This window comes from Protopterus annectens, chromosome 6.part0 (genome assembly GCF_019279795.1).
Source record: "Protopterus annectens isolate FY-2018-M chromosome 6.part0, PAN1.0, whole genome shotgun sequence".
NCBI classification, from domain to species: Eukaryota; Metazoa; Chordata; order Ceratodontiformes; family Protopteridae; genus Protopterus; species Protopterus annectens.
In genome coordinates this window covers 1,782,621,565-1,782,647,004 of record NC_056737.1, presented here as the reverse complement: position 1 = coordinate 1,782,647,004, position 25,440 = coordinate 1,782,621,565, and the positions used below count along the sequence as shown (strand labels likewise).

The window sequence follows — 25,440 nt, the reverse complement described above, 5'->3', positions numbered from 1 at the left end:
GCCCTCTTTGAGAAAAAATCCCCTCCTCCCTACCCAGTTAGGCTCACCTCATCCTAACCCTCATTCACAACCTTTGTTTTCCCAGGGGACTATAGACCCTATTCTACTCCTAGGCCTAGGAAATGTTTTTATTCAAGACTCTTCCTCGTTCCTAGGAAGGAGGATACTTGGAGGCACGTACAGGCCTTGTCTCACCTCAACACCTTTCTGGAAGTACAATCTTTCAAGATGATCTTCTTGCAAAATCTACTTCCTTTTATCTTTCCACAGGGTTATCAGGTGCTGCTAGACTTGAAGAATGCATACCTCCACATCCCTGTTTATACCACCTGCAGACAATTTTTCAGGTTCTCTGTTTTTCCATTGCACTTTTTCTTTGCTTAAACTTTTGGTCTATCTACTGCTCCCAGGTATTCTCAAAGTGCACTGCTCCAACCTTTGTCTTTTGCAGAACCAGGGGTATACAAATATTTCCCTACCTGGGCATTTTTCCTATCCTGTTTTCCTCCTAGGATACTTTCCGGTTGGACCTCAGCTTTACAATGTTGTTTTAAGAAAGACTGGGTTTCTCTGATACCCTCAATGGATCTTATCTTCTCAAGTTGAAGACGGAATACCCTCTCAATAACAGCCTTTCTCCCTCAGGCAATAGTCATATATCTGTCTAGCTACTTCCAGTCCTTGCTTCAGCTGGAGTCAACCTCAGCAGAAACAATCCAAAGAACTTTGGACAGCATGGGGACTGCAATACCCATGGTACCATTCACCAGTCCGCACATGAGAAAGATTCAGTGGTACTTGAAGTCCTTTTTGTCTTAGCACTGTCACCCACTGAACATCCAAATCTTCCTCTTGCACTTTCTAAAGAAGGAGTTGCAATGATAGATTTCTCAAATTTAACTCAATCCAGGACTAACCTTCTGCCTACTTAAACCCAACCAAGGCTTCTATATAGATGCATCAACTATGGCTTGGGTGAGTGGATATGCCCCACAAGGATTCAAGGCTGGTGGTCCCTTAAAGATATACAAGAGTATATCAGTGTAAAAGAAATGGACATTTTTCAAGCCCTTCATGTGTTTTCCAACCTCTGGAACCCAGGCCCCCTCAGGATTTTCACAGACAACACTACAGTCATGTGCATTTGTAAATATGTGTGGGGGGGCAAGTTCTAGCAGCTATGCAGACTAGCCCTGTTGGCATGAGGACTACATAACAAAAGCAAAACTGTCCATGCAGGCTGCTAGAAGACAAGGTTCTTGTAGACCCAATAAGTAGATCCATGGAAGACCCCAAGAAATGGATGTTGAACAGAGAGATCTTCTTGGACATAGTCCACAGATAGGCCTCTTCCCAGAAGAGACAGCTCAAGCTGTTCTGCTCTAGGAGCCATTGTCTCCAGGCCTGCAGAATGGATGTCATGTACTTCTACTAGGGGTGAGTTATTTTATGCCTCCTCACCTTTAATATCAAAGGTTTTCCTGAAGATCCAAGGGCCAACCAAAAATCTTGTTAGTGACTCCCTTCAGGTCCAGAAAACATTGAGTACCTCTTCTTCTCCACATAGACAGGGGGCCATCAGTACAAGTTACCCCACAAAATAGAGAAGGAAGGACATAGCATGGTTGGATAAGAACTAACCATAACAGTAGATGCCCTGGTGGTCACTGTTGCAGTGTTTTATCCTTCCCTCCATCCCCCTTTTTGTCTTTTTTGCCTGTCTATACCTTGTAGACTGAGGGAAGAACAGTTCCCTCTTCTTAGCTGTACTAGTTCTTTATTATTTTACCCAGGGTCCTCCAAGGTCCCCTGGCTCTAGACAATCTGAGGATCTTAAGCTTTTACATTTCTTTATGCACCCCTAAGCCCATAGGTTGCTGTCATGCTCATGATGTATTGTTCCTTGGAAGGTATTAGCTTTGATATGCTGGATGGACATCAGATTTTCTCAGGCAGGATAACCCATCAATAATGGAATACTGCAACAGTGTTCAGTAGGACATCTACTTCTATAGCAATTTCTTACACAGCTGTACTTTGTCTAAGATTACACTGAGTAATCATTGTTTGCATCATTTTGATGTTGTTAAAAAAAAAAAAAAGAAAAATCGTTTGCATCATTTTGATGTTGTTAAAAAAAAAAAAGCAAGTTAAAAACTACAGTCAGTAAACCCAAATGCCATAGATATTTAATGTTCCTGCAGCAAAAAAAAACAGCCCCTGAATGCATAGTACTTCTTTCGTCTTTTCCCAGTTAGGGGTCACCACAGTGGATCACCTGTCCGCTCATGATTGGCAGTGGAGTTTTTATGGTGTCGAGTTGCCAGCCCGGCGCTCAACCTTCCACAGAAGGCACACACACATGCACTCACGCCTACGGCCAATTTAGAGTGTGCAATCCACCTACAACATTTAGAGTGTGCAATCCACCTACATGTCTTTGGGATGTGGGAGGAAACCAGAGCACCCGGAGTGACCCACGCGACCACAGGAGAGGACATGCAGACTCCACACAGAAGGCACCCTAGCCGAGGATCGAACCGGAGAACCTCTTGCTGTGAGGTAGTAACACTAACCGCTGCCCCACCGCTGCTACCCTAGAAATAGTATTGTCACCTTCTTTGCTGAAGAAACTACATGGTAATGTTTTTTTTTACAAGACATGCACTTTTTTTTAACAAACTCAGTAAAAAAATGAACAGGAAAGTAAAAAATGGCCCAAGAAAAAGGAATGCGGTAATACTGTTTGCTCTCTGCTGTTCACTGTTCGAAAGCACTTATCAGAAGGAATTTGATGAGAGCAAAAATTCAGAGAAGTGCAAAGAGATGAAAATCATGGGAAGGCTTGATAACATTAATAATAGAAGAAACAGGATTAACAAAGTGGCAGTATCATACTGGGCTAGCGTGGTTACCGGGATGTAGATGTATGCCATTGTTTTGAGTTTTAAGAGTGAAACAGATTAAAAAAGATCAAAGGTTCTGGGGATATGTTGTACCATAACTGCGCTAACAGTCTGTTACCACTTGCTGACAGTTCATAAAAATAACTTCTGGCAATTTAATGGCATAAAACTCTGCTGTGACTGTCATGAGTGAAAAATTGTAAGACTGTGAGTGTCTGCATTTCTGTACCATGCTCACTTCTGCAACAACATGGTGCATTTGTTTTCTTTTCCAAAATTCTACAAAATTATATCAGAAATGGGAAAAAAATCCCATAGCCTTCAGTGGTTATAAAAATCAGCCTTTTGTGACTGGAGTGGATTACATCTGCCAATTTTATTTTCCTATTATAATGCACACTTCTGTTCTGAAGTATAGCAGTTATATGCCCCTGGGTATCTTATATGTTTCTTACTGATAGTTGCATTTTAATGGGTTTTGGTGGATTATATGATCAACTATGCCAGCCGATCTACTTACCTGTTTTTTTAAACCCGACATTCATAGATAAATCCATCCACAAACCCTTTTCCCATTTTTACAGATGGTATCAGGGTGTCACTTCAATAGTGATAATCATCCAGAGATCAGGGTTAATATTTATTTAAAAATGTTATTTTTGTCATAGTTCAGTCAAATTTCATCTACTATGTAGTGTCATATTTGCACCATCATCTTAAATATTAGCTTGACTTCATGAACAACAGTATTATGTAAGCACTACATGGATACTTAATTTGGCAGGCAGCCCTAGTCTGACCCAAATTATTGAGAGGTGTAGCTGTAACGTTCACTGCAACTAAAGATACTTTTCAGTGTCACCTCAGGTAACTAGTGAGACAAATATATTTACTCTGTCATCTGCATGACATGTTGACACTGATGCTGATAGAAACTTGGCTCGCAAAGAACAGTAGTGACTTTCATTAACTTTTCCTTTTCTGTGTGACGTGTGTCCTTAGAAAAGATTATATTTATGTACAAGGAGGGGACCTGGAGAGTTTATGTCAGCCCATGGAGGAAAGAGGAAAACATTAATCATTTTGAATAATAACATGATTCTTTTTAAAAGAACATTCTGTAGTTTATTTGCCAGCTTTTTTCTCCATCTTAATGGCTTTAGTTTTGATTTATGAAAATAAAATCCTTATGTGGGGGCACACATTAAGCACACAGAGATTATAAGATTCAGAACTGGCAGTTATACTGATTCAAGTATATTTGTGTTATTTTAGCCTACACCTTAATAACACCATCATCACTCTGCAGCAGTGCAATGCATTTTAAAGATATTAATAACTTGGCACTTTAAATCACATTTGTGGATGGCGTTCATCAGTCTGAGCTAATTCTGCTAGGTGAAGTGTTTATTGTTAAGGTATGCTATCCAGACTTCATCAAGTGGTAGAGCTGCACTTAAGACTGATGCTTTGCATCAGATGCCAGATAGCAGTTAACAGCACCAGATGTTTATTTCCTTCACATTATTTTTTACTCTGTTAAAGCAATAGATTGTAATGGTGTTATTTTATCATAGTAGTAAGTCTGACAATGACATTTTAATTTTCTGCATGAATACCAGGTGTTGTGCACCATTATGCTTGAAATTTGCCTTATAACCTGTCCATGTATGAATGACCTTACAAGATAAATTAATGCTTGATGAGATGGCCAGTTTTATCTTACTTATTATCATGTTATATGTTTTTGTTTTTCAGAATTAACAAACCCATAGCTGTCAGTTACTACGCTGCTGAGAATAACCATGGGATCTGTCAGAACAGTCGCTCTTTTGTTCCTTTTTCTTGTTATAGAGGTAACTGTCCTGCTTCTCTTCTACCATGGTTACAAATGCCAATGTCAAAAGGAAAACATTCAGAGGACAAAAAAAAAATCAATCAATCAATAAAAGAAAAAAGTCATCACTGATATTGCAGTAACAGCATTATGTTAAGTATTCAAGAAAAACACACAGCTAAATCATAATTATGCATTGCAAATTATTCATGATCACTGTGTATGTGCTTTACTAAGGCATCTAGCTGTATGATGTACAGGGATAAAACCAAGACATCAGTTCATGTGACATGGGTTCAACTAGCAGCATAGACAGTGTTGGACCAGACTGTAAGAGGAATTACTGGGCTCCATGCCTCTTCTGGGGAGAGGAGCTAATATGGCACGTGTTTCAATGAAGTAAAACCAACAACACCTCCATGGATCAGGGATGGGAGTGTCATATGCTTAATGGGTGGCAATGGCTGTGTCATATGCTTAATGGGTGGCTGGAAATTTAAAGAGTTAATAATATGTGGAGGACAGCGACTACCATCTTTACATACTGACCCAGTTGCTTCATTAAGGTATGCTTGTGGATGATTTGGTTTTAAGTGTACCCCCATAGCTGTCAGAATGATGACTCAAGCAGCAGGTTCCTTCATCTGACATAGGAATTAATCAGCTGTGACTGTCATCATGGGTGGGAAATGAATGGGCAGTGGTAGTGGTGAAGAACTGATGGATGGTAGGCATGGAGAGTAAAGTGGTTCCCCTCAGGAGCAACAAGTACTGCACCAATGTATTCCGGAATGACATACAGCTTATTACCTATAAATGCTGCACCATGTACTTTGAAATATCACACCAGTTATTGCTTCTAAGTACTGCAGCAATATAACCCTAAATCACTTATAGCTTATTACTTATAAATACTGCAGCATTGTACTCTGAAATGGCATACAACTTTTTACCTATAAGTAGTGTGCCAGTGAACTCTGTAATGACAGATAGATTATTACCTATAAATACTGCAGCAATGATGTAATATAAATGACAGATAGATTATTACCTATAAGTACTCCACCAGTGTATTCTGAAATGGTATATAGCTTATTACCTATACAAACTGCATCAATGTGTATTCGGCTTACTAGCTGTAAGTACTGTACCAGTGTACTCTGAAATGGCATTCAGCTTACTAGCTGTAAGTACTGTACCAGTGTACTCTGAAATGGCATGTAGTTTATTACCTTTAAACACTGCACTGATGTAGTCTGAAACAGCATACAGATTATTATTTGTGAGTACTGCAGAAATGTACTCTGAAATGGTATACATCTTTTCACCTATAAGTACTGCATCAATGTATTCTGAAATGGTATATAGCTTACCACCTATAAGTACCTCACTGATGTACTCTGAAATGGCATACAACCTATTACCTATAAGAGCTGTACCAGTGTATTCTAAAATATCATATTGTTTATTACTTATAAGTACTGCACTGATGTATATCTTTTTATCTGTAAGTAGTGCATCAATGTACTCTGAAATGGCATATAACATATTACCTATAAGTACTGCACTGATGTACTCTGAAGTGGCATGCAACTTATTACCTACAAGTACTGCTCCAGTGTACTCTAAAATGGCATACTGCTTATTACTTATAAGTACTGCAGTGATGTACTCTGAAGCAGCATACAGATTATTACCTATAAATGCTGTGCCAGTGTAAAGTGAATGACATAGTACTCATTACCTATACATAATGCACCGGTGTACTTTGAAATGGCATGTAGGTCATTACCTATAAGTAGTGCACCAGTGTAAACTAAAATGGTTTACAGCATATTACTTGTACGTACTGCACAACTGTGCTCTGAAAAGGCATATAGTTTGTTACCAATAAGTACTGCACCAATGTACTTTGAAATAGCATATAGCTTACTACCTATAAGTACTGCACCAGTATAGTCTGAAATGACATACAGATTATTACTTATAAGTACTGCACCAGTGTACTCTATAATGGCATACAGCTTATTACCTATAACTTCCCTTTTTTGCAAGGTATGGCAATCTCACAGTTGGTATGTATAAGTTTGGGGGTGTGGGGGGGCTTGACTCCTGAAAAAAAACGTTTAACTGAGAAGAGCGAGCTTTGATATATGCTCTTTTCCTGGGTTTTCTGTCTTTTTTGTTAACTTATCAGCACTAGGTATTTCAAGTGTTAACACTTCAAAAGGCACCATTAAAGTGGCATACAGTGTTTTACCTATAAGTACTCAACCAGTGTGCCTTGAAATGGCATGTAACTTATTACCTGAAGATACTGCACCAGTGTACTCTGAAATTGCATACAGCTGTTTACATATAAGTACTGCACATATGTACTGTGAAATGCCATATAGATTATTTTCATAAGCACTGCATTAGGGTAGTCTGAAAATGCATTCAGATCAGATCATAATTTATAAGTACTGCAGCAATGTATTATAAAATGGCATGCAGATTATTAACTATAAGTACTGCTCCAGTGTACTCTGAAATGGCATACAGCTTATTACCATTAAGTACTGCACCAGTGCACTCCAAAATGGCATGCAGATTATCACCTATAAGCTGTCATAACTGACAATAGTTTTGTCATGTATTAAGATTCACTCCTTGTGCTTTATTCCTGCTTCCTTCTGGTAGAACACTTTCACAACATTTGGAATATCAGCATTGGCTGAAAAAGGTTTTCCATGTAGTTATTGGTACTTATTCTTAAACAAATATAGATTTCAAAACTGAGAAGAAGCAGAATGTCATTCACTGTTATTAGGTTATATCCACATAAAAAATTTCATAACATTCAACTGTAAGACTATACGTAGTCTGGGTTCCAGTGGAAGTTCAAACAAACAAAGCACCCAATGCAAACCTCTCAAAATGCACCTGCCAAAACTTCAGACAAAGTCACATAAAACATTTTATTGCACTGGGGCAAGTCTCTCTGCACTCTCCAGAACATGATGATTCTGCCCCCATCCTCACACACACACACACACACACACACACACACACACACACACACACACACATATATATATATATATATATATATATATATATATATATATATATATCTATATATATAGATAGATGAGCTATAGATATGGATATAGATATAGATATAGATATAGATGTAGATGTGCCAATTTTATGATCGCACAATAGCAGAGAACCATGATACTAACTTTAAAATGCATTCTGGGAGATGCACATCAGGGGCTTTACTTCTGTCAGTTTGAGTTCAACCACATGTAGATATTTATATAGTCAGCAGACATTTGAACAATAGCCTTGCCTATACCTCCATTGTGACAGTAGATTGTTGCTTGATCTCCAGAGTCAGGCTTGGTTTCATTAAATCTTGTGGAATCAAGTCATTAATCAAAGCACCTCGCCTGTATAATCAAGTTTGCACTCTGTGCTTACAAATGACTGGTGGCGCTCACAGTAGATGCTCTTGATCATGTTTGCTGTACATCATGCCATTTCAGTTACTGTAGTGGGAAAATGCGTAGGGCATATAAATAAAAAATGAAATGGCCATGAGAGTGATGCTGCACTGGGAAGCCTTAATCTCTTCTCATGCAATGGAAGGATTTTGGATTAGGTCTGGAGGGGGTGGAGCAGAACTGACTTTCAGCCTCAAGATTGAAGACAGGCAGTGGCAGGCTGTGGTCTGACCCATAGAGGCTCCAACAATTTAAATAAAAAAAAATAGTAATAATCTTTGACTGTCAAATTATTTTAAAGTAGCAATAAGGAACTGTACTATTTATGCTCTAGTAAGGCATATTTTTTCCTAACTTATAAAAAAACCCCACTTTTTTTCCCTTTTATTAAAACTTTATATTGGGATCAGATCTCTCTCTCTTTCAGTCATATTACTTCTGCAGTGAACTGGTATCTGTTTGTTCACATTATCTGTCCTGCCCAGATGAAAGCAAACTTAAGGTAAGCTTTCAGTGTGGTATCCATAACACAAACACAGTTACATGGAGAATACCTGGGCATACTGACCGTCAGGTTTGTTGAATTGCCCCAGCCATTGAAGTTTGTTATCACTGTAGCTTGTGACAGTGTGTGCCATCACACATTTTGAGTTATTAAGTGCACACTTAAATCTAATCCTTGTAGATTCAAAGCATTCCATTTTACAAGGACCTTTTCCTAAAAGTAAAAAAAAAAAATCTTCCTTGCATTTCTTTATCATTTCTGTCTACAGATCTATATTTACGTGACATAGCCAGCCAAGTGCATTGTCTCCTCCATGACTGCATCCTTATTGCACTATACAGTTCGATTTTAACTCACCCAAAAAATGTATTTTTTTATTTATTCATTTATTTGACATTTGTTAACTGGGTTGGTCCAACCGAGACAGAGCCCATTTTCAGCAGAGACCCGAGGAGAAAAGCTCCAGATAGTGACAAACATTGTGAAAATACATAGCTTGAACATAAATTGAAACATAAATTGAGACATAACTTAGCTGTGTAAGAAAAAAAAGTACAAAATAGTGGCACAATTTAGGAAGGTAAAACTACATCATATCTGAAGTAAGGAAATACACAGTACATGAAACATAAATTGAGACATCACTTAGTTGTGTAAATAAAGAGATACAAAACAGAAGAACAATTTTGGAAGCTTAAACTACATCGTATTTGTGGTAAGGAATTGTACACAGAAAACAGTTTTTAATTAGTAAGAATAGATGAGCAAGCAGATATAGGTAAATATATATATTTAGGTATAGGTTTATATTTAGTATATAGATAACATTGTCTCTACAGTTCTACTAGACCTGTCCAAAGCATTCAATACCATTTCCCACACCCACCTCTTAAACCACCTCTCTAACCTCCATCTCTCCAATAATTCTTTATCTTGGTTCTTAAGCTACCTCTCTGGTAGGTCTCAAGAAGTGAAATGGGGGAAGGGCAGCTCCTCCTTCCTTCCAACCCCCACCGGGGTACCACAGGGATCTATACTTGGTCCACTGCTGTACAACGTCTTCATTAATGACTTCCACAAAGCCATACCCAATGCCAAAATTGTACAATATGCTGACGATTCCACTTTAATCTGCTGCGCTCCCACCCTCCCTCAGCTACAAATAATAACCCAAACTGCCTTCTCCTCCACTGAACAATGGATGCTCGAAAACCACCTCTCACTAAACGTCAACAAATCCAAAATTCTGTTATTGTCTCCATCAAAATTCTATTATTCTCTCCATCATCCCTCAGCTACAAATAATAACCCAAACTGCCTTCTCCTCCACTGAACAATGGATGCTCGAAAACCACCTCTCACTAAACTCCAACAAATCCAAAATTCTGTTATTCTCTCCATCAAAAGCCTCCCCTCTTGATAAACTTTCTTTCCAAATTGTAAGCCACAGCAACACTGCCTTAGAGGTCTCTCACTCCGCTAAACTTCTTGGGGTAACTATTGATGAACACCTAAAATTCGACATCCACATCCAGCAAAACATTAAGAAAACTCATATTAAACTTGGTCTGCTATACAGAAACATCCACTTCCTTTCCCCTCCTACCAGACAAACCCTTGCCACTACCTATCTGCTTCCCTCACTTTTATATGGTGCTCCTCTCCTATCTAACATATCTGCATCTCTGTCCCACAGACTTGAAATCTGCTATAATAAAATTTCCAAATTTGCCACCAATGCCAAATTCTCCTCCCATCACTGTACTGCCCTTCATTTGTTAAACTGGCTTGAACTCCCCAACCATCTAAATTATCTCCAAATTAGTACAGCCCATAAACTAATTTTCCAACCTACTAAGTGCCCTGCCCTGTCCAATATCCTTCAACCATACTCCACTCCAAGATCTCTAAGATCATCCCACCAAAACCTAATCACTGTCCATAAACCCAATCGACCTGCTGTGCAGTATCTGCTATCCTTTAAAACTCTTCTACACTCCTACCTTTCTTCCAAATGGAAATGCAACTGCTCTCTCCCCACATAGCCTCATGCCTCACTCTCCTCATAAACCTTTCTCTAACGCTGAGCCTAAAACCTAACCTGACATAACAGTAAAAGTAATCACCTGTACAACCCTCTTCTACCTCTACCACCTCTGCTCCCTTTCACTTCGCTTTCCCCTCTTTCCCAGTAGCCTTTTCTTCCTTTACACTTCAAATACCTACTAACCTGTGATCGTACTCCCAGTCCTCAGTTAACCTGTGATCATACTCCCAGTCCTCAGCTAACCTGTGATCATACTCCCAGTGCTCTCCTAACCTGTGATCGTACTCCCAGTCCTCAGCTAACCTGTGATCATACTCCCAGTCCTCAGCTAACCTGTGATCCTGCTTCCAGTCCTCAGCTAACCTGTGATCATACTCCCAGTCCTCAGCTAACCTGTGATCATACTCCCAGTCCTCAGCTAACCTGTGATCATACTCCCAGTCCTCTGCTAACCTGTGATCATACTCCCAGTCCTCAGCTAACCTGTGATCATACTCCCAGTCCTCAGCTAACCTGTGATCATACTCCCAGTCCTCAGCTAACCTGTGGTCATACTCCCAGTCCTCAACTAACCTGTGATCATACTCCCAGTCCTCAGCTAACCTGTGGTCATACTCCCAGTCCTCAGCTAACCTGTGATCATACTCTCAGTCCTCTGCTAACCTGTGATCATACTCCCAGTCCTCAGCTAACCTGTGATCATACTCCCAGTCCTCAGCTAACCTGTGATCATACTCCCAGTCCTCAGCTAACCTGTGGTCATACTCCCAGTCCTCAACTAACCTGTGATCATACTCCCAGTCCTCAGCTAACCTGTGGTCATACTCCCAGTCCTCAGCTAACCTGTGATCATACTCCCAGTCCTCAGCTAACCTGTGATCGTACTCCCAGTCCTCAGCTAACCTGTGATCGCACTCCCAGTCCTCTGCTCACCTGTGATCGTACTCCCAGTCCTCTGCTAACCTGTGATCGTACTCCCAGTCCTCAGCTAACCTGTGATCGTACTCCCAGTCCTCTGCTAACCTGTGATCATACTCCGAGTCCTCTGCTAACCTGTGATCATACTCCCAGTCCTCAGCTAACCTGTGATCATACTCCCAGTCCTCTGCTAATCTGTGATCATACTCCCAGTCCTCAGCTAACCTGTGATCGTACTCCCAGTCCTCTGCTAACCTGTGATCATACTCCCAGTCCTCAGCTAACCTGTGATCATACTCCCAGTCCTCTGCTAACCTGTGATCATACTCCCAGTCCTCAGCTAACCTGTGATCATGCTCCCAGTCCTCAGCTAACCTGTGATCATACTCCCAGTCCTCAGCTAACCTGTGATCATACTCCCAGTCCTCAGCTAACCTGTGATCATACTCCCAGTCCTCTGCTAACCTGTGATCATAATCCAAGTCCTCTGCTAACTTCTTTAGCTAAAAATACAATCTGCAGTGACTTACTCCTGTTCTTTACCTTAAAATTACCTTCTGCACCCTTGACTTCTTCTATAAATCCCCTGTTCCTACTCTATATCATACCTTCATAAATACTCAACACTCTGAAGCCATATAACCTGTGATGTCCTCTGACTCTTAATCATGTTTGATTTGTGTTTCTCTTTACTTTGACTGTAACTATGAGCACACAGTGTAACATAATTTTATTTAATTGTACTCTTCATCTAAATTGGCTTTTTATGTGTACAACTGGGTATAACGGCATATATATTTTCACATCACTTAATTTGATTTTAGGTTCATAGGTTCATAGGTAGGTACTAGGCTATTGGCCCTGGGGCGTATATAAGCCTAGCCAAAGGTACCCTGGCTTTCGCCACCCAAGAAAATTATTTTACTGTGCCACTGTCAAGCAGAGCCACAGAAGTGATCCCCGGGGTGAATTTCCTATCTCCCATCCAATCATCAAGATTTTTCTTGAAGAGCGCTAATGAGGAGCTTTGTTTGATATAGATAGGCAGTTTGTTCCAGAGTATGGAAAGTCTCTGGGACAAGAATTTATCCCTCCAGCATGTTCTGTTTATTGTGGTGACAAGGTTTAGGTCCCTAGACCGTGTAGCTCATAGGGATTGGGATTTCTTTAAGTGGAGCATGTCTAAAAGCTCTGGGTTTGACATAGCTTTGTGTGTTAGGCAGAGATTGCCTCTGAGTAGGTGATATGCAACGGAGTAAAGCTGCAGTTTTTTGAGACGGTCTGCATAGGGCATCTGTTTGAGGCCAGTAATCCTCTTTGTGAGATATTTCTGTGGCCTTTCCAGTTGTTGTAGATGTCTTGTGAGTACATACCAAAAGGGGCATTGTACTCTATAATGGGTCTAATGAGTGACGAGTAGAGGGGAACAGTGACCTCTTTTTTCCTGGATGAGAAACCTTTTGTGATGAGGTGTGCCACGTAGAAGGATTTCCTGACTACTGTGGCGATGTGATTATCAAAAGACAGACTACTGTCCACCTGTGTCCCAAGGTCTCTTATCACACTTTCAGTGTTAAGTAGACTACCACCTATGTGGTAGTTCATGGGTACTGAGTTTTTATCAAAGGGGATGACAATGCACTTTTTGGCATTGAGCTTGAGGCCATGGCTTTGACACCAGGCATCTGTCTCAGCGAGGCCCTTTTGTAAGATGTCCACATCTTTTGTAGTTTTGATTATGGCTCCTAGTTTGCAGTCATCTGCGAACTTCGTTAGCCAAAGACCTTCTGCGTTGGCCTGTGCTTCAGAGAAGTAGATACCAAACAAGAGAGGACCCAGGACTGAACCCTGTCATACTCCACTTGTCACTGGTCTGAAGTTGGATTTGGAGTCTGCTACTTTCACAGTGTGGGTTCTGTCTGTGAGCCAGTTGGCAACCCATCTTGTGACATAGGGATTTATACCTAGTTTAGTTAGTTTATCTATAATTCCAGAGTGGGAGATGGTGTTGAAAGCCTTGGCGAGATCTAGATAGGCTGTGTGAACCACCTTACCCTCATCTACAGCTTTGGTGACTGCTTCAAAGAAGTCTATCAGGTTTAGGAGACATGATCTGCCTTTTACAAACCCGAACTGGGTGGGGTCTTGAGTTTGGTGATTACCAATGTCATTGTTTATAAGTTCCATGATGATACGTTCCACAGCCTTGCAGACAAGGCTCGTTAGGCTAATGGGGCGATAGTTTCCAGAGTCTGTGGTGGCTCCCCCTTTGTGGAGTGGGATAACTGTCGCTGTGCGCCATTCAGTGGGCACATAGCCTGAGGTGAGGCTATGATTGAACATGGTACTTAGGTGGGGTGCCAGTTCATTCTGTAGTTCATGTAGAACACAGCCTGGGATGTCGTCAGGTCCCATGGATGCTGTATTCTTGGCTTTGGATAGTGTGTTTCTTACCTGTGCAGCTGTGATTACAGGAACTTTGCATTCTTCTGGTATAGAGATGGGCCCTTTAGGGGATGACAGGGGGGTAAAGTTAGCACTGAACCTATCTGCCAGGATGTTGGCAATATCAGTTGGTTCTGTATATTTAGTGCCATTGTGCTGTAACTCAGAGCAGATCTGAGTGTTGCCATTGAGATGCTTGACATTGCTATAGAATGCTTTGTGGTTGTCTTTAGAGTCAGTGGCGATTTTGTTTTCATAACTAGCTTTGGAGAATTTTATGAGGGATCTCAGCTTCTTACTGAGGCTGACCAGGGAGTTTCTCCAATCATGGGATTTTACTATTTTTTGCAACAGTTTCTTTCTTCTGTTGTAGAGTTTGTTTATGGCAGGGGACCACCAGATTGGCTTCCTTTTTTTGGAGGATAGCATCTTGGTTCTGTTAGGGATTGCATGATCCATGCACTCATGTAAGTGCTTATAAAGTGCATTTGTGTAGGATTCAGCAGTCATACCTCTATTGTCCGTCAGCATGGGTGTCGTGAAGTTTGCCACTTCTGTCTTAAGAAGCGTGAAGTTGGCTTTGGAGAAATTTTTTACTGTGGTTTCCCTAATGGGGGGTAGGGTAGGGATGTGGATGTCTAGGGTGATTAGCTTGTGGCTGGATCTGACCAATGAGGAATTGACCTCTGGTGTGGAGCACCGGTTGCCCATGTTGGTAATAGCCAGGTCTAGGATATTGCTGCCCCTGGTGGACGTGTGGATAAGTTGATCCATGGCATTGGAATTTATGAATTCCAGAAAACGTTGAGCACAAGAGTTGGTACATGAGTAGTTTTCCAGTTAATGGCAGGGTAGTTGAACTCGCCCATTGTTAGGGTGTTAGGTTGTACCCTAATATTTTCCAGTGTATTAAGAAATGAGGAGTGGGAATCCTGGGGCATGGTGGGGGATCTGCAGCAAGCTACAATTTGGATTGCGGTCTTGCCCAGAGTTAGTTGCACTTGGATAATCTCGGCTGCATTATGCTGAGCAACTAGCCTGGAGATGTGGATATCCTTAATGAATATGGACACGCCTCCGCCTTTAGTGTTTCGGTCCAGGTTAGGTGACCGAAAGGTGTGGTATGAATTATAGCCTGGTAATGCAGGGGTGCTCTCTGGAGTCTTGAACCAGGTCTCTGTCACTGCACAGATGTCGATGTTCTCCATTTTAAGGAGTGCCTCGAGTGAGTGCATTTTGAGGTTTAGACTTCTAGCATTGAGTAGCAATACCCTCAGATTATTCTTGCCTGTACCTCTTAGGGTGGTGAATTTGTCATTTGAACCTTGCCTAAAAAAGGCACTATACGGGTGGCTAGAGCCTTAGCTAGTATCCGGAATCCCAGGGGCGACAGGTGCAGGCCATCTCTGGCAAAGCATCATGATTTGTCGATCATGTCATCCCAGGCAAACAGATACTGGATCCCCTTAAAATGACACCAGAAGCTTAGCCAATTGTTGAAGTCAATCATTTTGCCCTTGTACTGTGGTATCATTCTGGGTGATGGCAGGATGCTACTCAGGTCTAGGGTCATACCTGCCTGAGCTACAAGATAGGACAGCTCCTCCATGTCCCTTTTCATGTAGTTCAAGGAGGTACGTCTCAGGTCATTCACACCAACATGGACAATGACAGAGTCATATTTGTACTTGTTGTGGAGTGACCTGAGTGCATGCATTATGTGGTGGATTCTGGCACCTGACAGGCAGTTGACAGTAACTTTTTCCTTGTTTAGCCTGGTGAGAGGAACATCAGTGTGCCTGACTATAGAGTCACCTATGACTAGAGTGTTGGGTACATTGTTATATGGGCTGTGGTTGAGTGGCACACTGAGTTTGTGGGCTATGTGTCATTTGGGTTGTGTTGGGGGGTGGAGGTTGCTTGTGTTTCTGCTTTGAAGGTCCCTGTTGCTTGGGCAGGTTTTTACTGAGAGCCTCCGTGAACATAGGTGTGTGTTTTGTGTTTCTATGTGTGTGTTTTGGTGGTGTAGGTTTTGAGGGATTATGTGCTGAGTATGGTGTGGTGCAAGTGTTTACCTTCTCCTCTTGACTGTCTAGTCCAGTCTTGGGTGAAGAGAGCTTTGCTTCCAGTTTGGCTATATAAGTGCATCTCTCACAGGTTGTAGTGTTGGGTGGTAGGAGGAGAGGGTTGTCTGTGTACATGAGGCAATTACTGCATTGCCCCAAGATGCCCAGATTCATCAGGTAGACAGGAGAAAACACCGGGAGCTGACCCTTAGACATGCCTGGATAGGTGATTATTTGTTAAGTACTAGAAACTGTTTTCCTCTAGACAGTGAGGAAAGTTGAGTGCTGTAGTAATTTGTAGCTTATTTAGTGTTTACAATAAGTTCTGAACAAGTGCTGAGCTCAAAGAAACAGACGAGTGCTGAAACAAAAAACTGGCTAGTTCTAAGAAACAAAATTAAGCTAGAAGGCTTCCCTCCAACACAGAAAGGCTTGGGGGCTTAGAAGCCTACAAATAGTCCTGGACACAGCAAATCTATATCCAGACTAGACTACCCACAGGAAAGGCAGGAAACAAGCTTAGAATTTTTTTTTTTTTTTTTTTTTTTTTTTTAGTGGAAAGAGAGAAAGGAGTAGCAGAAACTAAGCTGACTGGCCTTCTCAAATGTTCTCCCTGTATTGGGTTGAGTGAGGTAATGACACTAGACTGGAAATAACTGTATGTTTATTTATGTTATGTGAATAACTATATAATTTCTATGTAATGCAGATTTTTATGTGAATAACTGTGTATAATCACTATGTCTTGCATATATTTTGTGAATAACTATGTATAATCACAATGCAATGCGGAGCTTTTCTCCCCGGGCCTCCACTGAAAATAGGCTCCCTGAGCCCAGTGGACCTCCCCGGTCATCAAATTGAAATAAATAAATAATAAATAAAGAAAATAAATAAAAAATCCATAACTTTAGATAAAAAGAACTACTACTACCACCTAGAACAAGTGAACCACAATAAACCACAGAAATTCTGGGCAGGAATAAATACACTCCTCCACACAGGCCAAACCACCACCCCACCCTCTCTGCCAGCAAACAAAAATCCCCAAAAGATATTGCTAACACCTTTAACAACTTTTTCACAGAAACTATCCAGTCTCTGGCCAGCCAACTCACTCCAACTGGTTCTAATCCAAATGCAGCCAATATCAATACCAATACATCCTTTAGCTTCCAACCAGTGTCCAATCAACTCATTAAGGCCCTACTTAAGAAACTAAGACCCACCACTCTGGCTCCTGACCACCTCCCTGCACACTACTTACAAAAGGCCGCAGATGCTATTGTATACCCCATCTCAATCTTAATCAACCAAACCATATCAGAAGCTACCATCCCCACCATATGGAAAATCTCTCATGTCATACCTGTTCATAAGGAGGTCAGTTCCACCGAACTGTCAAACTATAGGCCCATAGATATCTTGTCACCACCAGCTAAAATTATGGAGAAGTGTGTACATATATAGCTCATGCACTATCTCATGCAGAACAAACTACTGTTCAATTCTCAGCATGGCTTTAGGCCAAATCACAGCACTACATCAGCCCTCCTCTCTTTCACTAATGTTATAAACCACAACCGTAACAATAACAAACTAACCTCCGCACTCTTTCTAGACCTTTCCAAGGCCTATGACATGGTCGATCACAAAATGCTAATGGACACCCTGAAGACCTTCACCTTAAACAATCAGGCGCTCCAATGGTTTGTTTCTTACCTACAAGGCAGGCAACAGGCAGTCCTTTGGCAGGGTAAGCTACCTTTCTGCCTCCCCATCAAGTTAGGAGTCCCCAGGGCTCAATACTAGGTCCCCTTCTTTTCTCCATCTTTATAAATGACCTTCACACAGTCATCCCAGAGGCTACCTGCATTCAATATGCAGACGATTCCACCTTGATTTGTTCTGCCACCTCCCAAGCAAATCTTTCCACATCAACCCAAAACACCTTCAACTAAGTAGAAAAATGGCTATCAAACCAATGTCTAATCCTAAACCCCAAAACAACTAAGCTACTTCTCTTCTCCCCAATGTGCAGGACCACCCCACCACTCTTCAACATAACAGCTAATAATAGGACCATCATCTCCCCTGAAACAGTCACAATTGATAACAACCTCAGGTTTGATGTGCACATCAATCAAACTATAAAAACTATCAATAAAAACTCGTCTCTCTTTATAGGATCAAATCATTCTTCTCCCCACCTGCGCGAACTGCAGTTGCCTGCTGCCATCTACTATCTACCCTTCTTTATGCTTCTCCTCTTTTCCCCAACCTTAACAAAACTGATTTTAATAAATTATCATCATGTTACAACCATATTGCAGGATTTGCTACTGACACACCCTACCAAACCCACCACTGTCACAGCCTAAATCTCCTAGGCTGGCTGGAACTACCTCACCTTCTACAGTTCAATCAGCTCATAGTAGCCCACAAAGTCCTCTACTGGCCAGAAAATATCCATGCTCTAAAAAACATGATCTGCCCCTAGAGTAACAATCGCCCACTCAACTCATCTACCAAACTCCTAGTTCTAACGGTCAAATCCATCCACTCTGCTGGTGACTCATTCTTTACCATCTTTGTCAGAAAGACATGGAACTCACTACCAGCTGACCTGGCTCTAGAGCGTTCACTAACCGTATTCAAAAGCAAACAAAAGAATTACCTTAAATTGCACTGGATATGTCCCTGTACTAACCCTGACTAGTGCCCTGTCCATTTCACGTGCCTCTCTTCTACAAATGTCCTTTTCTTTGGCCACCCCTCTCCGTATCAGGAAGGGTAAACTGTATAGAATGCTACTCAATGTATTTTTAATCCTGAAGGTAATATGTTGTTACTCCTGTATATACATATATACTCGTATTGCTTATGTCTGTAACCTGTGTGCACTTGCTATTCACTAAAAGTTCTAAAATTGTAATGTGTCCATGTACCTTGGAGCTTTTCTCCCCGGGCCTCCACTGAAAATGGACATTCATCCAGTCAGACCATCCCGGTTAACAAATGTAAAATAAATAAAATAAATAAAATATAGAGTATTGTTGCAGATAATAAGCCTACAATGTGGAGAGAGATAACTTAGGAGTTAGGGGAAATATTAGCAGAGGGTTAGCATGGTAACAGGCAGGAAAGAGAGGGGTATGTAGGGTCCTGGCAGGAACAGATAAACGAGTGCAGTCATGGAGACCTGGTTCAAGGTTCCAGAGAGCACCCCTGCATTACCAGGCTATAACTCATACCACACCTTTCAGCCACCTAACCTGGACCAAAACACCAAAGGAGGAGGCATGTCCATATTCATTAAGGATATCCACACCTCCCAACTAGTTACTCAACATAATGCATCAGAAATTATCCAAGTGCAACGAACACTGGGCAAGACTGCAATCCAGGTTGTAGTTTGTTACAGATCCCCCGCCATGCCCCAGGATGCCCACTCCATGTTTCTTGATATACTGGGTAATATTATAGTACAGCCCAATACCCTAATAATGGGCGATTTCAACTACCCCACCATCAACTGAAAAAACTATTCATGTACTAACTCATTTGCTCAACGCTTTCTAGAATTCATAAAGTCCAACGCCCTGGATCAGCGTGTCCATACCCCCACCAGGGACAGCAATGCCTGGACCTGGTCATTACCAATATCGGCAACCGAATTTCCATGCCAGAGGTCAACTCCTCGCTGGTCAGATCTGACCACAACCTAATCACCCTAGACATCAATATCCCACCCCAATCCCCCCATTAAGGAAACCACTGTAAAAAACTTCTCTAAAACCAGCTTCATGCTTCTTAAGACAGAAGTGGCAAGCTTCACGACACCCATACAGATGGAAAATAGAGGTACGACTGCTGAATCCTATACAAATGCACTGTATAAGCACATACATGAGTGCATGATTTGTGCCATCCCCAACAGAACCAAGATGCTATCCTCCAAAAAAAGGAAGCCAGTCTGGTGGTCCCCTGCATAAACAAACTCTACAACAGAAGAAAGAAGCTGTTGCAAAAAAAAGTAAAATCCAATAATTGCAGGAACTCCCTGGCCAGCCTCAGTAAGAAGTTGAGATCCCTCATAAAATCCTCCAAAGCTAGTTACGAAAATAAAATCACCACTAATTCTAAAGACAATTGCAAGGCATTATACAGCTATGCCAAGAATCTCGATGGCGACACTCAGATCTGCCATGAACTATAGCACAATGGCACTAGATATAAAGAACCAACTGATACTGCCAACATCCCCGCAAATAGGTTCAGTGCAAACTTCACCCCCCTCACCCCCCCAAAGGGCCCATCACTATACCGGAAGAATACAAAGCCCCTGTAATCATGGCTGCACAAGTAAAGACCGCACTCTCCAAAGCCAAGAACACAGCATCCATGGGACCTGACAACATCCCAGGATGCGTTATGCACAAACTACAGAATGAACTGACACTCCATCTATGTACCATGTTCAGTCATAGCCTCACTTCAGGCTTTGTGCCTTCTGAATGGCACACAGTGACGGTTATCCCACTCCACAAAAGGGGTGCCACCACAGACCCAGAGAACTACCGCCCCACTAGCCTGATGAGCCTGGTCTGCAAGGCCATGGAACGTATCATCTTGGAGCTTATAAACAAGGGCATAGGTAACCTCCAAACTGTGGTCCCCACTCAGTTTGGGTTTGTAAAAGGTAGGTCATGTCTTCTAAACCTGATTGACTTCATTGAAGCAGTCACCAGAGCCGTGGATGAAGGTAAGGTGGTGCACACAGCCTATCTTGATCTCACCAAGGCTTTCGACACCATCCTCCACTCTGGAATTATAGATAAACTCACTAGACTGGGCATAAATCCCTATGTCACAAGATAGGTGGCCAGCTGGCTCACTGACAGAGCTCAAACAGTAAGTAGCCAACTCCAAATCCAACTTCAGACCAGTGACAAGTGGAGTACCACAGGGCTCAGTCCTGGGTCCTCTACTGTCTGGCATCTACTTCTCAGAAGTCCAGGCTAATACAGCAGATCTTTGGCTAATGAAGATCGCAGATGACTGCAAACTAGGTGCGATAATAGTATTGCCCAATGATGTGGACATTTTGCAAAGGGGCCTCACTGAAACTGATGCTTGGTGTCAAAGTCATGGCCTCAAGGTCAATGCCAAGAAGTGCATTGGTATCCCCTTTCAGAAAAACAATGTACCCACGAACTACCACATAGGCGGTAGCCTACTAAACACTGAAAGTGTGATAAGAGACCTTGGGACACAGGTGGACAATAGTCTTCCTTTGATAATCACATTGCCACAGTAGTCAGGAAATCCTTCTACGTGGCACACCTCATCACAAAGGGGTTCACCTCCAGATAAAAAGAGGTTATTGTTCCTCTCTACTCATCCCTCATCAGACCTGTTAGCATGTACCTAGCAGGACATCTACAACAACTAGAAAGGCCACAGAAATACGTCACTAGGAGGATTACCGGTTTCAAACAGATGCCAATATGCAGACCATCTCAAAAAACCTCAGCTCTACTCCATCACTTATCACCTACTCAGAGGGGATCACTTCTAGACAGGGGCACAGGAAAATACCATTCTTGGGTGACGAAAGCTAGGGAACTTTTCTGGCTAGGCTTATATAGGCCTCAGGGCTGATAGCCTAGTACCTACCTATGAACCTAAGTTTAAGAGGGCATCTTTTAGTGCTTTTTTAAGCTATTTGTGTGGGTAATAGTTCTAATGTTGTAAGGGAGTTTGTTCCGGGCTTGAGATACTGAGTATGTGTAGAGAAGTTTGCCAATAGCTTGTTTAACATTTAAAACTCCAGGTGCTCTACATACAAAATAAATATTGACTAGAGCTTTTCACAACTTAACTAAAATGCATCAGTAATTTGTCCCAAGACTCCTTTTTCAATAAACATGCCAACATTGCATAGCAACCATTAGTTATTAGAACTCCCAACAATACAGTGAAATATATAATAATGACATAGCAAAGATCAATCCAACAAACAAATAACTATTGGCAGCATAAATCCACTCACCTTCCATATCACACAGCAAGTGTTAAGTCCCTTTGCTCACTCTGAACACTCCATGGACCTCTGAAGCTGTGGGACACTGCTCAGTTCTGAATGTTCACTTGTTAAAAGGAGAAAGGGTGGGGGGAGAGGGGTTCAAGTGAAACTCTCTCACCTGACCTAAATGATACCAGTATACATACCACTATTACAAGAGAGAGGGAGGGAGATTGGGATGCTTTAAACCATGCCAAAAGAGGCTTGACGTGGCCCATTCCTAAAATATAACCTCCACCCCCACCCTTTGTTCCCCATACCTACATTACTTTCTAAATTCTTCCACCAACATTACATTTCCTCTCTGGAATTAACCCTTTCTCATCTGTTTCATATAATATGCTAGAATCCACTCAGTCCCACTACCCCTTACTCCTCCTCTCATCCCACTACTCAGAAGTCATTTGGAGATATGCGTCTACAAGTAAACGCCACTTGTTCCAAGACTCCTTTTTCAATAAATGCAGCAAAATTGCATAGTGAGCATTTATTATTAGAAATATGGCAATACATCAATATACATAATAACATGACATATCCAACAAACAAATAACTGTTGGTAGCATAAACCTGCTCACCTTCTATATGAGCCAGCCACGTTAAGTCCCTTCAGTCACTCTGAGGACTCTACCAACCTCTGAAGCAGCATGCCACCACTCACTTCTGAATGTCCCCTTGCCAAGAAGAGTAAATGAGGGAAGGGTGGAACAGAAGAAGAGTTCAATTGAAACTCTTTTACTTCACCCACCAGCCTGCCCTTGCTGGGTGTCCCCCCACCCCCATCCTAAGCCCTTTAACCAAATCCATCAAAAATACACATGAACACTAAACAAATCTAAACTGGTATTGCTTAAATTAACTCCTTCCCTCCTGTACCAGGAATGATCTCTGTCATCAAAATCCCTGTGCTAAATCACATGCAGATCTGCAGACCTAGCCAACTCAAAACCCTTGCCACTCTATGACTGACAAATTATCTCACACTCTTAATGTCAGTAAAATAATTACATGCCTCCAAACCAGCCTGAGAATTTTCTCAGACCATACTGTAACCATCTGAGAGAATCTTTGCTTTCAAGTTAATAAATCAGAAATGATCCTTCTCAACAAAGCTCTTTTGAGTAGCTGCACCAAATCATTTCCTCGTAAATAAAAACCTAAAATCCAGGTAAACCTAACCCCTCCCACAACTCATCAAATTTCCAAAACATTTCTTGCCAACTGAGTGCACAACAACCACACCAAAACACATTTCAATGTATCAGTGCAATCCCAACATAGCTCCACCAGGTTGAGTCACTGCTCTTCTTTATTCCCAGTAAGCAAATGAGTGCCCCCAACATTACAACAGATCCACCTGTAAAACAAAAGAACAATAAATACTAAAATATTCTTATCTAATGTGATAAATAAGCTTTAGAAGACAAATCAATTATAACAACCCGCCATCCTTAGGAAGATCTGACACTCTGCCAGTCCTAAAAGTATGCACTACAAATCTTACCACTAATTTCCTGAGATTTCAAAGCAGTTGTTATCCTGCTTATGAATTGTGATGCACCTACTGCTTTTCCACTAACTAACTGGATAATCAATTTCTCTATCCTACCACCTTGCAGCTTCCGCAATTGCCCAAGCCAGGACACTGGACATAACAAACACTTGATATTGTAGTGCAAAACAACCTTCTGACAATTCTCGACCCCATCCATCTTCAATCTCCTCAACCAAATTACCACTGAAGATTCAGTAATACAAATGTCACTCTACCTTAGCATCCCCAAACACCCCTGGGTACATAATTACTGCCATGGCTACCCATACCATATAATCATCTAGATCAGATGCCAGCCTAAACAAACCTTTCAACACAACCCACAACACCTGTTTACTTAATGGAAAACATCTATCTCCCTTTGAACTCTGAACTCCCTGCCTTTCATTAGCCTACTCACCACCCAAACTTTAGTCAAATCCCTGATACCTCTCAACCTTGTAACTGCATTAAATGCCACCAAATGCACTTTGTTTCATCTCACTGCCTCACCCAAAAACCAACAAGGAACCAAATACCATTTCAACAACAACAGACCACTGCCTTTCCTCAATCAGCATCAGCCTAACAAAACCTGAGAAAGCAGTAACTGCTGCATTGTAAGCCTTCCATGTCGACTCTGACTAAGATTTCTTGCTCAACCAACCAACAAGTCTTGGAAAACCACTTTACCTGCTTTAGCCTACCCCTCATCTTCACAGATCAATAAAAAATCATCTAGATAATGAAATGCCTTTTGACCTGACACCTTGCTCTGCCAAATCCACTGCAAAGCTGAAATGAATTTTTCAAATGTGGTGCACACCATCGCATACCCCATCAGCATTGCCTTATCAAAGTGATAGTCCCCATCTAGACACATGCCATGTAACTGTCACTCTAACTCCCTGATTGGAATGAGGTGGAAAGCCACTTCAGTATCCAGTTTGACCAATCAAGGGTACTGAAATTCCCAGATTAAACAAATCAAGTCCTTCAAAGACACATATTGAAACTGTGTGTCAGATCTGTAGATAAAATCATTCACCACACCCCCTTCCAGATAAGGCAAATAATGAAATAGCCTAAATTTCCTGTCTTCATCTTTGGGCTAAAAATTGTCAAATGGCGACAAGTGATATGAGCCTAACACCATGTCTGATTTGTTCAATAACCTGCAGACAACTGTTTCCTTCCCCTTGATGGAACTCAAATTGTGGCAAGGCACCCCTCCATCCCCAGCCCACAATTTAATGGAAAAACATATTTTAAAACCCTCAATTAATTCTTTTTTCACCTGGGCATCAGAGAAGCTGCCCAAAAGGGCCTCCAACAACACTACATTAATTGATGAGTGGAACAACTTGCTTCACTGCTTGACCTCAAAAAGGCATTGCTCCTGCCTCAAAAATTACCCCTATCCCTGACTCTCCACTGTTGTCCACCTACTGTCTGCCTAAACCCATCATGCCCTGCACAATCGACTACCTATGACCATTGTCTTTACACCAGGTCTTTACTGCTGCATGATTTCCCAAGCACCCTGAATACACACCTACAAGCTAGCCAAGAACATTGACTGGCGTTAAAAGCCTAGCATATC

At 41.6% G+C, this 25,440-nt stretch overlaps 1 protein-coding gene across 2 annotated transcripts in view; it reads left to right on the top strand.

Annotated features, from left to right (window-relative positions):
• The window catches only part of CALCRL (calcitonin receptor like receptor), a 932,649-nt gene that overhangs the window by 651,836 nt on the left and 255,373 nt on the right, over window positions 1-25,440 (top strand). For both annotated transcript variants that reach the window (XM_044075151.1, XM_044075152.1), the window contains one exon: window positions 4,665-4,762. In XM_044075151.1, coding sequence (XP_043931086.1) covers window positions 4,712-4,762 — 51 coding nt within the window. In that variant the 5' untranslated portion in view covers window positions 4,665-4,711. The remainder of the gene's footprint in view (window positions 1-4,664; window positions 4,763-25,440) is intronic.